The sequence below is a fragment of the Pristiophorus japonicus genome, chromosome 1, assembly GCF_044704955.1.
Source record: "Pristiophorus japonicus isolate sPriJap1 chromosome 1, sPriJap1.hap1, whole genome shotgun sequence".
NCBI classification, from domain to species: domain Eukaryota; kingdom Metazoa; phylum Chordata; class Chondrichthyes; family Pristiophoridae; genus Pristiophorus; species Pristiophorus japonicus.
The window spans coordinates 544,027,030-544,041,625 of NC_091977.1; the positions used below are offsets into that span (position 1 = coordinate 544,027,030).

The following is a 14,596-nucleotide window of genomic DNA, read 5'->3' on the forward strand; positions in this document are numbered from 1 at the left end:
TGTCAGTCCGTGTGGTGAGGGTCTCTCACAGTGCTGTCCGTGTGGTGAGGGTCTCTCACAGTGCTGTCAGTCCGTGTGGTGAGGGTCTGTCACAGTGCTGTCAGTCCGTGTGGTGAGGGTCTCCCACAGTGCTGTCAGTCCGTGTGGTGAGGGTCTCTCACAGTGCTGTCAGTCTGTGTGATGAGGGTCTCCCACAGTGCTGTCAGTCCGTGTGGTGAGGGTCTCCCACAGTGCTGTCACTCCGTGTGGTGAGGGTCTCCCACAGTGCTGTCAGTCCGTGTGGTGAGGGTCTCTCACAGTGCTGTCCATGTGGTGAGGGTCTCTCACAGTGCTGTCCGTGTGGTGAGGGGTCTCCCACAGTGCTGTCAGTCCGTGTGTGAGGGTCTCCCACAGTGCTGTCCGTGTGGTGAGGGGTCTCCCACAGTGCTGTCAGTCCGTGTGGTGAGGGTCTCCCACAGTGCTGTCAGTCCGTCTGGTGAGGGTCTCTCACAGTGCTGTCCGTGAGGTGAGGGTCTCTCATAGTGCTGTCAGTCCGTGTGGTGAGGGTCTCCCACAGTGCTGTCAGTCCGTGTGGTGAGGGTCTCTCACAGTGCTGTCAGTCCGTGTGGTGAGGGTCCTCCCACAGTGCTGTCCGTGTGGTGAGGGGTCTCCCACAGTGCTGTCAGAGTGGTGAGGGTCTCCCACAGTGCTGTCAGTCCGTGTGGTGAGGGTCTCCCACAGTGCTGTCAGTCCGTGTGGTGAGGGGTCTCCCACAGTGCTGTCAGTCCGTGTGGTGAGGGTCTCCCACAGTGCTGTCAGTCCGTGTGGTGAGGGTCTCCCACAGTGCTGTCAGTCCGTGTGGTGAGGGTCTCCCACAGTGCTGTCAGTCCGTGTGGTGAGGGTCTGACAGTGCTGTCAGTCCGTGTGGTGAGGGTCTCTCACAGTGCTGTCCGTGTGGTGAGGGTCTCCCACAGTGCTGTCCGTGTGGTGAGGGTCTCCCACAGTGCTGTCAGTCCGTGTGGTGAGGGTCTCCCACAGTGCTGTCAGTCCGTGTGGTGAGGGTCTCTCACAGTGCTGTCAGTCCGTGTGGTGAGGGGTCTCCCACAGTGCTGTCAGTCCGTGTGGTGAGGGTCTCCCACAGTGCTGTCAGTCCGTGTGGTGAGGGTCTCCCACAGTGCTGTCAGTCCGTGTGGTGAGGGTCTCCCACAGTGCTGTCAGTCCGTGTGGTGAGGGTCTGACAGTGCTGTCAGTCCGTGTGGTGAGGGTCTCTCACAGTGCTGTCCGTGTGGTGAGGGTCTCCCACAGTGCTGTCCGTGTGGTGAGGGTCTCCCACAGTGCTGTCAGTCCGTGTGGTGAGGGTCTCCCACAGTGCTGTCAGCCCGTGTGGTGAGGGTCTCTCACAGTGCTGTCCGTGTGGTGAGGGTCTCCCACAGTGCTGTCAGTCCGTGTGGTGAGGGTCTCTCACTGTGCTGTCAGTCCGTGTGGTGAGGGTCTCCCACAGTGCTGTCAGTCCGTGTGGTGAGGGTCTCCCACAGTGCTGTCAGTCCGTGTGGTGAGGGTCTCTCACAGTGCTGTCAGTCCGTGTGGTGAGGGTCTCTCACAGTGCTGTCAGTCCGTGTGGTGAGGGTCTCCCACAGTGCTGTCAGTCCGTGTGGTGAGGGTCTCCCACAGTGCTGTCAGTCCGTGTGGTGAGGGTCTCCCACAGTCCTGTCAGTCCGTGTGGTGAGGGTCTCCCACAGTGCTGTCAGTCCGTGTGGTGAGCGTCTCTCACAGTGCTGTCAGTCCGTGTGGTGAGGGTCTCTCACAGTGCTGTCAGTCCGTGTGGTGAGGGTCTCCCACAGTCCTGTCAGTCCGTGTGGTGAGGGTCTCCCACAGTGCTGTCAGTCCGTGTGGTGAGGGTCTCCCACAGTGCTGTCAGTCCGTGTGGTGAGGGTCTCCCACAGTGCTGTCAGTCCGTGTGGTGAGGGTCTCCCACAGTGCTGTCAGTCCGTGTGGTGAGGGTCTCCCACAGTGCTGTCAGTCCGTGTGGTGAGGGTCTCCCACAGTGCTGTCAGTCCGTGTGGTGAGGGTCTCCCACAGTGCTGTCAGTCCGTGTGGTGAGGGTCTCCCACAGTGCTGTCAGTCCGTGTGGTGAGGGTCTCTCACAGTGCTGTCAGTCCGTGTGGTGATGGTCTCTCACAGTGCTGTCCGTGTGGTGAGGGTCTCCCACAGTGCTGTCAGTCCGTGTGGTGAGGGTCTCCCACAGTGCTGTCAGTCCGTGTGGTGAGGGTCTCACAGTGCTGTCAGTCCGTGTGGTGAGGGTCTCTCACAGTGCTGTCAGTCCGTGTGGTGAGGGGTCTCCCACAGTGCTGTCAGTCCGTGTGGTGAGGGTCTCCCACAGTGCTGTCAGTCCGTGTGGTGAGGGTCTCCCACAGTGCTGTCAGTCCGTGTGGTGAGGGGTCTCCCACAGTGCTGTCAGTCCGTGTGGTGAGGGTCTCTCACACTGCTGTCAGTCCGTGTGGTGAGGGTCTCCCACAGTGCTGTCAGTCCGTGTGGTGAGGGTCTCTCACAGTGCTGTCAGTCCGTGTGGTGAGTGTCTCCCACAGTGCTGTCAGTCCGTGTGGTGAGGGTCTCTCACAGTGCTGTCCGTGTGGTGAGGGTCTCCCACAGTGCTGTCAGTCCGTGTGGTGAGGGTCTCTCACAGTGCTGTCAGTCCGTGTGGTGAGGGTCTCCCACAGTGCTGTCAGTCCGTGTGGTGAGGGGTCTCCCACAGTGCTGTCAGTCCGTGTAGTGAGGGTCTCCCACAGTGCTGTCAGTCCGTGTGGTGAGGGGTCTCCCACAGTGCTGTCAGTCCGTGTGGCGAGGGTCTCCCACAGTGCTGTCAGTCCGTGTGGTGAGGGTCTCCCACAGTGCTGTCAGTCCGTGTGGTGAGGGTCTCTCACAGTGCTGTCAGTCCGTGTGGTGAGGGTCTCTCACAGTGCTGTCAGTCCGTGTGGTGAGGGTCTCTCACTGTGCTGTCAGTCCGTGTGGTGAGGGTCTCTCACAGTGCTGTCAGTCCGTGTGGTGAGGGTCTCTCACAGTGCTGTCAGTCCGTGTGGTGAGGGTCTCCCACAGTGCTGTCCGTCCGTGTGGTGAGGGTCTCCCACAGTGCTGTCAGTCCGTGTGGTGAGGGTCTCCCACAGTGCTGTCCGTGTGGTGAGGGTCTCCCACAGTGCTGTCAGTCCGTGTGGTGAGGGTCTCCCACAGTGCTGTCAGTCCGTGTGGTGAAGGTGCTCCCACAGTGCTGTCAGTCCGTGTGGTGAGGGTCTCCCACAGTGCTGTCAGTCCGTGTGGTGTGGGTCTCCCACAGTGCTGTCAGTCCGTGTGGTGAGGGTCTCCCACAGTGCTGTCAGTCCGTGTGGTGAGGGTCTCCCACAGTGCAGTCCGTGTGGTGAGGGGTCTCCCACAGTGCTGTTAGGGAGGGAGTTCCAGGATTGTGACCCAGCGACGATGAAGGAACGGCTGATATATTCCCAAGTCGGGATGGTGTGTGACTGGGAGGGGAACGTGGAGGTGGTGGTGTTCCCATGTACCTGCTGCCCTTGTCCCTCTAGGGGGTAGAGGTCGTGGGTTTGGGAGGTGCTGTCGAAGAAGCCTTGGCGAGTTGCTGCAGTGCATCTTGTAGATGGTGCACACTGCAGCCACGGTGCGCCGGTGGTGGAGGGAGTGAATGTTGAAGGTGGTGGAGGGAGTGAGTGTTGGAGGTGGTGGAGGGAGTGAGTGTTGGAGGTGGTGGATGGGGTGTCGATCAAGCGGGCTGCTTTGTCCTGGATGGTGTCGAGCTTCTCGAGTGTTGTTGGAGCTGCACCATCCAGGCAAGTGGAGAGTGTTCCATCACACTCCTGACTTGTGCCTTGTAGATGGTGGAAAGGCTTTGGGGAGTCAGGAGGTGAGACACTCGCCACAGAATACCCAGCCTCTGACATAGAAACATAGAAACATAGAAACATAGAAAATAGGTGCAGGAGCAGGCCATTCAGCCCTTCTAGCCTGCACCGCCATTCAATGAGTTCATGGCTGAACATGAAACTTCAGTACCCCCTTCCTGCTTTCTCGCCATAACCCTTGATCCCCCGAGTAGTAAGGACTTCATCTAACTCCCTTTTGAATATATTTAGTGAATTGGCCTCAACTACTTTCTGTGGTAGAGAATTCCACAGGTTCACCACTCTCTGGGTGAAGAAGTTTCTCCTCATCTCGGTCCTAAATGGCTTACCCCTTATCCTCAGACTGTGACCCCTGGTTCTGGACTTCCCCAACATTGGGAACATTCTTTCTGCATCTAACCTGTCTAAACCCGTCAGAATTTTAAACGTTTCTATGAGGTCCCCTCTCATTCTTCTGAACTCCAGTGAATACAATCCCAATTGATCCAATCTTTCTTGATAGGTCAGTCCCGCCATCCCGGGAATCAGTCTGGTGAACCTTCGCTGCACTCCCTCAATAGCAAGAATGTCCTTCCTCAAGTTAGGAGACCAAAACTGTACACAATACTCCAGGTGTGGCCTCACCAAGGCCCTGTACAACTGTAGCAACACCTCCCTGCCCCTGTACTCAAATCCCCTCGCTATGAAGGCCAACATGCCATTTGCTTTCTTAACCGCCTGCTGTACCTGCATGCCAACCTTCAATGACTGATGTACCATGACACCCAGGTCTCGTTGCACCTTCCCTTTTCCTAATCTGTCACCATTCAGATAATAGTCTGTCTCTCTGTTTTTACCACCAAAGTGGATAACCTCACATTTATCCACATTATACTTCATCTGCCATGCATTTGCCCACTCACCTAACCTATCCAAGTCACTCTGCAGCCTAATAGCATCCTCCTCGCAGCTCACACTGCCACCCAACTTAGTATCATCCGCAAATTTGGAGATACTGCATTTAATCCCCTCGTCTAAATCATTAATGTACAATGTAAACAGCTGGGGCCCCAGCACTTGTAGTCACAGTATTTATGTGGCTGGTCCAGTTAAGTTTCTGGTCACTGGTGACCCCCAGGATGTTGATGCTGGGGGAAAAGTGTCGACTTAGCTTTGGAATAATTGAGCTAGAAAGTGGATTTGTCTCACGAGATTGTAAGGTGGCATCTTTTGTTATTTATTTCCACAAGCGAGACGCATAGACAATTGAGTGCGCTGGCTGTGAAAACTCTTTACTGTTCTTATACGTACCGTTGTTTGACACTGTACTCCCCAACTCAATGTAAAGGGAGAACCCACACAGCAAGTGTTGTGTGGGTATACAGAGTGCAGATTCACTCTTACAATCTGAGTGAAAGAAATTGCATTTGTAAAGCGCCTTTCACAACTCCAATAGGTCCCAAAATGCTTCACACACTGAACTACTTTTGAAGGGTAGTCATTGCAGGAATGTCGGAAACATGGCAGCCAATTTGTGCACAGCAAAGTCGTACAAAAAGCAATGAGATAAATGACCGGATAATCTGTTTCCGGCCAAATATTAGCCAGGACACTTGGAGAAATCCCATGCACCTCTTCAAAAGGAGCCATGGGATCCTTTACATCCACCTGAGAGGGCAGACAGGGCCTCGGTTTTAATGTCTCATCTGAAAGGTGGCCCCTCCGACAGTGCAGCACTCCCTCAGTACTGCACTGGGACTGTCAGCCTGGATTATGTGCTCAAGTCTCTGGAGTGGGACTTGAACCCACGACCTTCCAACTCAGGCAAGCATGCCACCCACCGAGGTGCATTCCGCATTGTAAGGAACACAGGGTCACTTACAGGAGTGACCAGTGACACTAAACCCCAGTGCAAAAACTGAAGTGGTGAGAATGCTTTGATATAGCTCCCCAACAAGCTCACAGGTTAGATGCACCAAGCTGAGGAAATTGGTGATGGGTCAGCTCACAGCTCTTAGCCACAGAGCTGGTCGATGAGCGTGTAGGTGCTTTAGAACGTGAAGCAGGCTGAAACAAAAAATAACTTTTATCTAACATTTAAAAATATTTTCAAACGGTTAACAACACTTTGTGTGTGTTGCAGATTCGTCGCGTGATCGGAGATTTTGGTGTTCCGATAGCTATCCTCATCATGGTTCTCGTCGACTACTCCATCCAGGAGACCTTCACCCAGGTGGGAGGCTAACTCTGCAGGGTCCCCTTTACTGTCTTCATTATTCCCCAATTATTACCCATCCTCCATCGGCAGTGCTCGATGTTCTCTGGGACCTCACTTTTACCCAGGTGGCCATTCACAGAATCTTGCAGCACAGAAGGAGCCCATTCGGCCCATCGTGCCTGTGCCAGCTCTTTGAATGAGCGATCCAATTAATCCCACTCCCCCCGCACTTTTCCCCCCCAACAGCCCTGCATATCTTTCCTTTTCAACTATTTATCCAATTCTCTTTTGAAGGTTATTGTTGAATCTGCTCCACCGCCCTGTCAGGTATTTGTCACCCGTGAGACAACTGTGAGTGTTGGTAGACTGTTCCACAGGGAATGGGCTGTGACAGCTAAGCCCCCCCTGTACTGGTCGAATTCCATACGCTGACCAACCCACCAACCCTGGCCTCTCCGATAGGGAGCACCGCAGCCTGTTGGCAGCGAGTTTCTGATCGTAGTGGGAACTCACATTTTTCTTCTCTCTCTAGCCCCAGTCCGGCTCAGTACATAAGGTGACCCTTTACCCAATAAACCATTGGAAGTGATCAACGCCTGTCCGAACTTGTGCCAGATTGAAGCCAACTACAGATGTTAGAAAGAAAGATTTGCATTTATATAGCGCCTTTTACGACCACGAGCTTCTCAAAGCGCTTTACAGCTAATTAAGTACTTTTTTTTAGTGTAGTCACTGTTGTAATGTGGCAAACGCAGCAGCCAATTTGCACACAGCAAGCTCCCACAAACAGCAATGAGCAGATAATCTGTTTTTGTGATGTTGATTGAGGGATAAATATTGGCCCCAGGACACCAGGGATAACTCCCCTGCTCTTCTTCGAAATAGTGCCATGGGACATTTTACGTCCACCTGGGAGAGTAGACGGGGCCTCGGTTTAACATCTCATCTCACTCAGCACTGCACTGGAGTGTCAGCCTAGATTTTTATGCTCCGGTTCCTGGAACCCACTGAGGGTGTGAGAGTGCTACTCACTGAGTCACATCTGACACCATGTTGATCTGGATTACTTGGAGCCTTGAGACCATTCCTGTTAAATATTTTACACAGCTCGATGGGGCTTTGCTCCATCGGACACCCCGCTGTCAGTTTTCCATTAAACAACACATTGACTCCCTAATAGATTGGGGTTCACGATAACTGGTCAACTAGGTTCCCAGGTGTTGCTCTTAATCCACCACAAAACTAGCAAACTCACTCGGAGAGGTCACGGGAGGCTGGTGTGGGGAAATGACCCAATGGTGCAGTGGAGGGAGCTCCTCTGAGGATGCGATTGGGGTAAGGTTGAGTATAATGCCCAAACTGCAGCCTGCGGGCCACAATGTCTGCTCTCAGGAATCCAGCACCTGAACCCCAGCTCGCTTCGCTGTTTGATGGGACAGTGTAGAGGGAGCTTTACTCTCTATCTAACCCCCTGTACCTACCCTGGGAGTGTTTGATGGGACAGTGTAGAGGGAGCTTTACTCTGTATCTAACCCCCTGTATCTGCCCTGGGGGTGTTTGATGGGACAGTGTAGAGGGAGCTTTACTCTGTATCTAACCCCGTGATGTACCTGCCCTGGGAGTGTTTGATGGGACAGTGTAGAGGGACCCTTACTCTGTATCTAACCCGTGCTGTACCTGCCCTGGGAGTGTTTGATGGGACAGTGTAGAGGGAGCTTTACTCTGTATCTAACCCCCTGTACCTGCTCTGGGAGTATTTGATGGGACAGTGTAGAGGGAGCTTTACTCTGTATCTAACCCCGTGCTGTACCTGCCCTGGGAGTGTTTGATGGGACAGTGTAGAGGGAGCTTTACTCTGTATCTAACCCGTGCTGTACCTGCCCTGGGAGTGTTTGATGGGACAGTGTAGAGGGAGCTTTACTCTGTATCTAACCCCGTGCTGTAACTGCCCTGGGAGTGTTTGATGGGACAGTGTAGAGGGAGCTTTACTCTGTATCTAACCCCCTATACCTACCCTGGGAGTGTTTGATGGGACAGTGTAGAGGGAGCTTTACTCTGTATCTAACCCGTGCTGTACCTGCCCTGGGAGTGTTTGATGGGACAGTGTAGAGGGAGCTTTACTCTGTATCTAACCCCCTGTACCTGCCCTGGGAGTGTTTGATGGGACAGTGTAGAAGGAGCTTTACTCTGTATCTAACCCGTGCTGTACCTGCCCTGGGAGTGTTTGACGGGGCAGTAGAGGGATGTTGTTGGGACAGTGAGTATTGAATTAGGTGTTGATCTATTGGGATTCTGTCCCAATCGACTGTGTCTTTCTTTCAGAAACTGAGTGTTCCGACGGGTCTGTCTGTCACCTCCCCGGAGAAGCGAGGTTGGTTTATTAATCCTCTGGGCAAGAATGGGGATTTCCCCATCTGGATGATGTTCGCAAGTGCGATTCCCGCTATCCTGGTCTTCATCCTCATCTTCATGGAGACCATGATCACCACGTAAGTCCTTTGTGATGACCAGTCTGGGCTGAGTTACGATGGGCTGCAGCCCAATGTATAGGGACTTGTAAAGCTTCCACCACACAACCTTACAGAGGTTTGAGGGAAGAGCACAGACCTCGGGCTCTGTGTCCCTCTGTATCGGTAGCGAGAGAGTGAGGGCTGACTAGCTCCACATTGGTGCTCTCAACCTCTATTCTTTAACCGCGGGGGGGTGGGGGGGTGGGGGTCTGTGGTACGGTGGGGGGGGCGGGAGAGAGATGTCTGTGGTACAATGACGGGAGGGGGCAGTGACTGGGGGGTGTGAGGGGGGGCAGTGGGGGGGGGGGAATGACTGGGGGGTGTGGGGGGGGAGTGAGGGGGGGCAGTGACTGGGGGTGGTGTGGGGGGGCAGTGACTGGGGGTGGTGTGGGGGGGCAGTGACTGGGGGTGGTGTGGGGGGAGTGAGTGACTGGGGGGTGTGAGGAGGGGCAGTGACTGGGGGGGCAGTGACTGGGGGGTGTGAGGGGGGGAGTGACTGGGGGGATGTGAGGGGGGGCAGTGACTGGGGGGTGTGAGGGGGGGCAGTGACTGGGGGTGGTGTGGGGGGGCAGTGACTGGAGGTGGTGTGGGGGGAGTGAGTGACTGGGGGGGTGTGAGGAGGGGCAGTGACTGGGGGGTGTGAGGGGGGGCAGTGACTGGGGGTGTGAAGGGGGGCCAGTGACTGGGGGGTGTGAGGGGGGGCAGTGACTGGGGGGTGTGAGGGGGGGCAGTGACTGGGGGGTGTGAGGGGGGGCAGTGACTGGGGGTGTGAAGGGGGGCAGTGACTGGGGCGTGTGGAGGGGGGGAGTGAGGGGGGGCAGTGACTGGGGGATGTGAGGGGGGGGCAGTGACTGGGGGGTGTGAGGGGTGGCAGTGACTGGGGAGTGTGGAGGGGCGGGGTGTGAGGTGGGCAGTGACTGGGGGGTGTGAGGGGGGGCAGTGACTGGGGCGGTGTGAGGGGGGGGGGGCAGTGACTGGGGGGGTGTGAGGGGGCAGTGACTGGGGGGTGTGAGGGGGGGCATTGACTGGGGGGTGTGGGGGGAGTGAGTGACTGGGAGGGCAGTGACTGGGGGTGTGTGAGGGGGGGCAGTGACTGGGGGGTGTGTGAGGGGGGGCAGTGACTGGGGGGTGATGTGAGGGGGGGCAGTGTCTGGGGGGTGTGGGGGGGGCAGTGACTGGGGGGTGTGGGGGGGGCAGTGACTGGGGGGTGTGAGGGGGGCAGTGACTGGGGGGTGTGAGGGGGGGCAGTGACTGGGGGGTGTGGGGGGAGTGAGTGACTGGGGGGGTGTGGGGGGGAGTGACTGGGGGGCTGTGGGGGGGGGGCAGTGTCTGGGGGGTGTGAGGGGGGGAATGAGTGACTGGGGGGTGGTGTGAGGGGGGGGCAGTGACTGGGGGGTGTGGGGGGTCAGTGACTGGGGGGCTGTGGGGGGGGCAGTGTCTGGGGGGTGGTGTGAAGGGGGGGCAGTGACTGGGGGGTGTGAGGGGGGGGATTGAGTGACTGGGGGGTGTGGGGAGGGGGCAGTGACTGGGGGGGTGTGGGGGGGGCAGTGACTGGGGGGTGTGGGGGGGGGGGGGCAGTGACTGGGGGGTGTGGGGGGAGTGAGTGACTGGGGGGGTGTGGGGGGGGGGGCAGTGACTGGGGGGGTGGGGGGAGTGAGTGACTGGGGGGGTGTGAGGGGGGAGTGAGTGACTGGGGGGTGTGAGGGGGGCAGTGACTGGGGGGGGTGTGAGGGGGGGCAGTGACTGGGGGTGTGGGGGGAGTGAGTGACTGGGGTGGGTGTGAGGGGGGGGTGTGGGGGGGGGGCAGTGACTGGGGGGGTGTGGGGGGGGGCAGTGACTGGGGGGGTGTGGGGGGAGTGAGTGACTGGGGGGTGTGAGGGGGGGGCTGTGAGGGGGGGCAGTGACTGGGGGGTGTGGGGGGAGTGAGTGACTGGGGGGTGTGGGGGGGGCAGTAACTGGGGGGTGTGGGGGGGGCAGTGTCTGGGGGGGGGGCAGTGTCTGGGGGGTGGTGTGAGGGGGGCAGTGACTGGGGGGTGTAGGGGAGGCAGTGACTGGGGGGATGTGGGGGGGGGCAGTGACTGGGGGGGTGTGGGGGGAGTGAGTGGGGGGGTGTGAGGGGGGGCAGTGACTGGGGGGTGTAGGGGAGGCAGTGACTGGGGGGGTGTGGGGGGGGCAGTGACTGGGGGGTGTAGGGGAGGCAGTGACTGGGGGGTGTGGGGGGGGGCAGTGACTGGGGGGTGTAGGGGAGGCAGTGACTGGGGGGGGCAGTGACTGGGGGGTGTGGGGGGGGGCAGTGACTGGGGGGTGTGGGGGAGGCAGTGACTGGGGGGGGCAGTGACTGGGGGGTGTGGGGGGGGGCAGTGACTGGGGGGTGTGGGGGGGGCAGTGACTGGGGGGTGTGGGGGGGCAGTGACTGGGGGGTGTGAGGGGGGGCAGTGACTGGGGGGGTGTGGGGGGGGCAGTGACTGGGGGGTGTGGGGGGGGGAGCAGTGACTGGGGGGTGTGAGGGGGGGCAGTGACTGGGGGGTGTGAGGGGGGGCAGTGACTGGGGGGTGTGGGGGGGGAGCAGTGACTGGGGGGTGTGAGGGGGGGCAGTTACTGGGGGGTGTGACGACTGGGGGTTGTGGGGGGGGAGCAGTGACTGGGCGGTGTGAGGGGGGGCAGTGACTGGGGGGTGTGAGGGGGGGCAGTGACTGGGGGGTGTGAGGGGGGGCAGTGACTGGGGGGTGTGGGGGGGGCAGTGACTGGGGGGTGTGGGGGGGGAGCAGTGACTGGGGGGTGTGAGGGGGGGCAGTGACTGGGGGGGGTGAGGGGGGGCAGTGACTGGGGGGTGTGAGGGGGGGCAGTGACTGGGGGGTGTGGGGGGGTGTGAGGGGGGGGCAGTGACTGGGGGGTGTGAGGGGGGGCAGTGACTGGGGGGTGTGAGGGGGGGCAGTGACTGGGGGGTGTGGGGGGGGCAGTGACTGGGGGGTGTGAGGGGGGGCAGTGACTGGGGGGTGTGGGGGGGGCAGTGACTGGGGGGTGTGGGGGGGGCAGTGACTGGGGGGGGGCAGTGACTGGGGGGTGTGAGGGGGGGCAGTGACTGGGGGGTGTGGGGGGGGGCAGTGACTGGGGTGTGTGGGGGGGGGGGCAGTGACTGGGGGGGTGTGGGGGGTGGCAGTGACTGGGGGGGTGTGGGGGGGGGCAGTGACTGGGGGGTGTGGGGGGGGAGCAGTGACTGGGGGGGTGTGAGGGGGTGTGGGGGGGGAGCAGTGACTGGGGGGGGTGTGAGGGGGTGTGGGGGGGAGCAGTGACTGGGGGGTGTGGGGGGGGGGGGCAGTGACTGGGGGGTATGGGGGGGGCAGTGACTGGGGGGTGTAGGGGAGGCAGTGACTGGGGGGGTGTGGGGGGGGCAGTGACTGGGGGGTGTAGGGGAGGCAGTGACTGGGGGGTGTGGGGGGGGGCAGTGACTGGGGGGTGTAGGGGAGGCAGTGACTGGGGGGGGCAGTGACTGGGGGGTGTAGGGGGGGGCAGTGACTGGGGGGTGTGGGGGAGGCAGTGACTGGGGGGGGCAGTGACTCGGGGGTGTGGGGGGGGCAGTGACTGGGGGGTGTGGGGGGGGGGCAGTGACTGGGGGGTGTGGGGGGGCAGTGACTGGGGGGTGTGGGGGGGGCAGTGACTGGGGGGTGTGGGGGGGGGGCAGTGACTGGGGGTGTGTGGGGGGGGGCAGTGACTGGGGGGTGTGGGGGGGGGGCAGTGACTGGGGGTGTGTGGGGGGGCAGTGACTGGGGGGTGTGGGGGGGGAGCAGTGACTGGGGGGTGTGAGGGGGGGCAGTTACTGGGGGGTGTGAGGGGGGGCAGTGACTGGGGGGTGTGACGACTGGGGGGTGTGGGGGGGGGAGCAGTGACTGGGGGGTGTGAGGGGGGGCAGTGACTGGGGGGTGTGAGGGGGGGCAGTGACTGGGGGGTGTGGGGGGGGAGCAGTGACTGGGGGGTGTGAGGGGGGGCAGTTACTGGGGGGTGTGACGACTGGGGGTTGTGGGGGGGGAGCAGTGACTGGGCGGTGTGAGGGGGGGCAGTGACTGGGGGGTGTGAGGGGGGGCAGTGACTGGGGGGTGTGAGGGGGGGCAGTGACTGGGGGGTGTGGGGGGGGCAGTGACTGGGGGGTGTGGGGGGGAGCAGTGACTGGGGGGTGTGAGGGGGGGCAGTGACTGGGGGGGGTGAGGGGGGGCAGTGACTGGGGGGTGTGAGGGGGGGCAGTGACTGGGGGGTGTGGGGGGGTGTGAGGGGGGGCAGTGACTGGGGGGTGTGAGGGGGGGCAGTGACTGGGGGGTGTGAGGGGGGGCAGTGACTGGGGGGTGTGGGGGGGGCAGTGACTGGGGGGTGTGAGGGGGGCAGTGACTGGGGGGTGTGGGGGGGCAGTGACTGGGGGGTGTGGGGGGGGCAGTGACTGGGGGGGGGCAGTGACTGGGGGGTGTGAGGGGGGGCAGTGACTGGGGGGTGTGGGGGGGGCAGTGACTGGGGTGTGTGGGGGGGGGGCAGTGACTGGGGGGGTGTGGGGGGTGGCAGTGACTGGGGGGTGTGGGGGGGGGCAGTGACTGGGGGGTGTGGGGGGGGAGCAGTGACTGGGGGGGTGTGAGGGGGTGTGGGGGGGGAGCAGTGACTGGGGGGGTGTGAGGGGGTGTGGGGGGGAGCAGTGACTGGGGGGTGTGGGGGGGGGGGGCAGTGACTGGGGGGTATGGGGGGGGCAGTGACTGGGGGGTGTAGGGAGGCAGTGACTGGGGGGGTGTGGGGGGGGCAGTGACTGGGGGGTGTAGGGGAGGCAGTGACTGGGGGGTGTGGGGGGGGGCAGTGACTGGGGGGTGTAGGGGAGGCAGTGACTGGGGGGGGCAGTGACTGGGGGGTGTAGGGGGGGGCAGTGACTGGGGGGTGTGGGGGAGGCAGTGACTGGGGGGGGCAGTGACTCGGGGGTGTGGGGGGGGCAGTGACTGGGGGGTGTTGGGGGGGGCAGTGACTGGGGGGTGTGGGGGGGCAGTGACTGGGGGGTGTGGGGGGGCAGTGACTGGGGGGTGTGGGGGGGGGGCAGTGACTGGGGGTGTGTGGGGGGGGGCAGTGACTGGGGGGTGTGGGGGGGGGCAGTGACTGGGGGTGTGTGGGGGGGGCAGTGACTGGGGGGTGTGGGGGGGGAGCAGTGACTGGGGGGTGTGAGGGGGGGCAGTTACTGGGGGGTGTGAGGGGGGGCAGTGACTGGGGGTGTGACGACTGGGGGGTGTGGGGGGGGAGCAGTGACTGGGCGGTGTGAGGGGGGGCAGTGACTGGGGGGTGTGAGGGGGGGCAGTGACTGGGGGGTGTGAGGGGGGGCAGTGACTGGGGGGTGTGAGGGGGGCAGTGACTGGGGGGGTGTGGGGGGCAGTGACTGGGGGGTGTGGGGGGGGAGCAGTGACTGGGGGGCAGTGACTGGGGGGTGTGAGGGGGGGCAGTGACTGGGGGGTGTGGGGGGGGCAGTGACTGGGGGGTGTGAGGGGGGCAGTGACTGGGGGGTGTGGGGGGGCAGTGACTGGGGGGTGTGGGGGGGGCAGTGACTGGGGGGGGTGTGGGGGGGGGCAGTGACTGGGGGGGGTGTGAGGGGGGCAGTGACTGGGGGGTGTGGGGGGGGGCAGTGACTGGGGTGTGTGGGGGGGGGGGCAGTGACTGGGGGGGTGTGGGGGGGTGGCAGTGACTGGGGGTGTGTGGGGGGGGCAGTGACTGGGGTGTGTGGGGGGGAGCAGTGACTGGGGGGGTGTGAGGGGGTGTGGGGGGGAGCAGTGACTGGGGGGGTGTGAGGGGGTGTGGGGGGGAGCAGTGACTGGGGGGTGTGGGGGGGGGGGCAGTGACTGGGGGGTATGGGGGGGGGCAGTGACTGGGGGGTGTGGGGGGCAGTGACTGGGGTGTGTTGGGGGGGCTGTGACTGGGGGGTGTGAGGGGGGGCAGTGACTGGGTGGTGTGAGGGGGGGCAGTGACTGGGGGGGTGTGGGGGGGCAGTGACT

The 14,596-nt window shown here is 61.6% G+C and overlaps 1 protein-coding gene across 10 annotated transcripts in view; it reads left to right on the forward strand.

Annotated features, from left to right (window-relative positions):
* LOC139278392 (anion exchange protein 2-like) overlaps nt 1–14,596 on the forward strand; it is a 347,925-nt gene that overhangs the window by 306,281 nt on the left and 27,048 nt on the right. For all 10 annotated transcript variants that reach the window (XM_070897097.1, XM_070897078.1, XM_070897145.1 and 7 more), the window contains 2 exons: nt 6,007–6,096; nt 8,404–8,570. In XM_070897097.1, the coding sequence (XP_070753198.1) occupies nt 6,007–6,096; nt 8,404–8,570 (257 nt within the window). The remainder of the gene's footprint in view (nt 1–6,006; nt 6,097–8,403; nt 8,571–14,596) is intronic.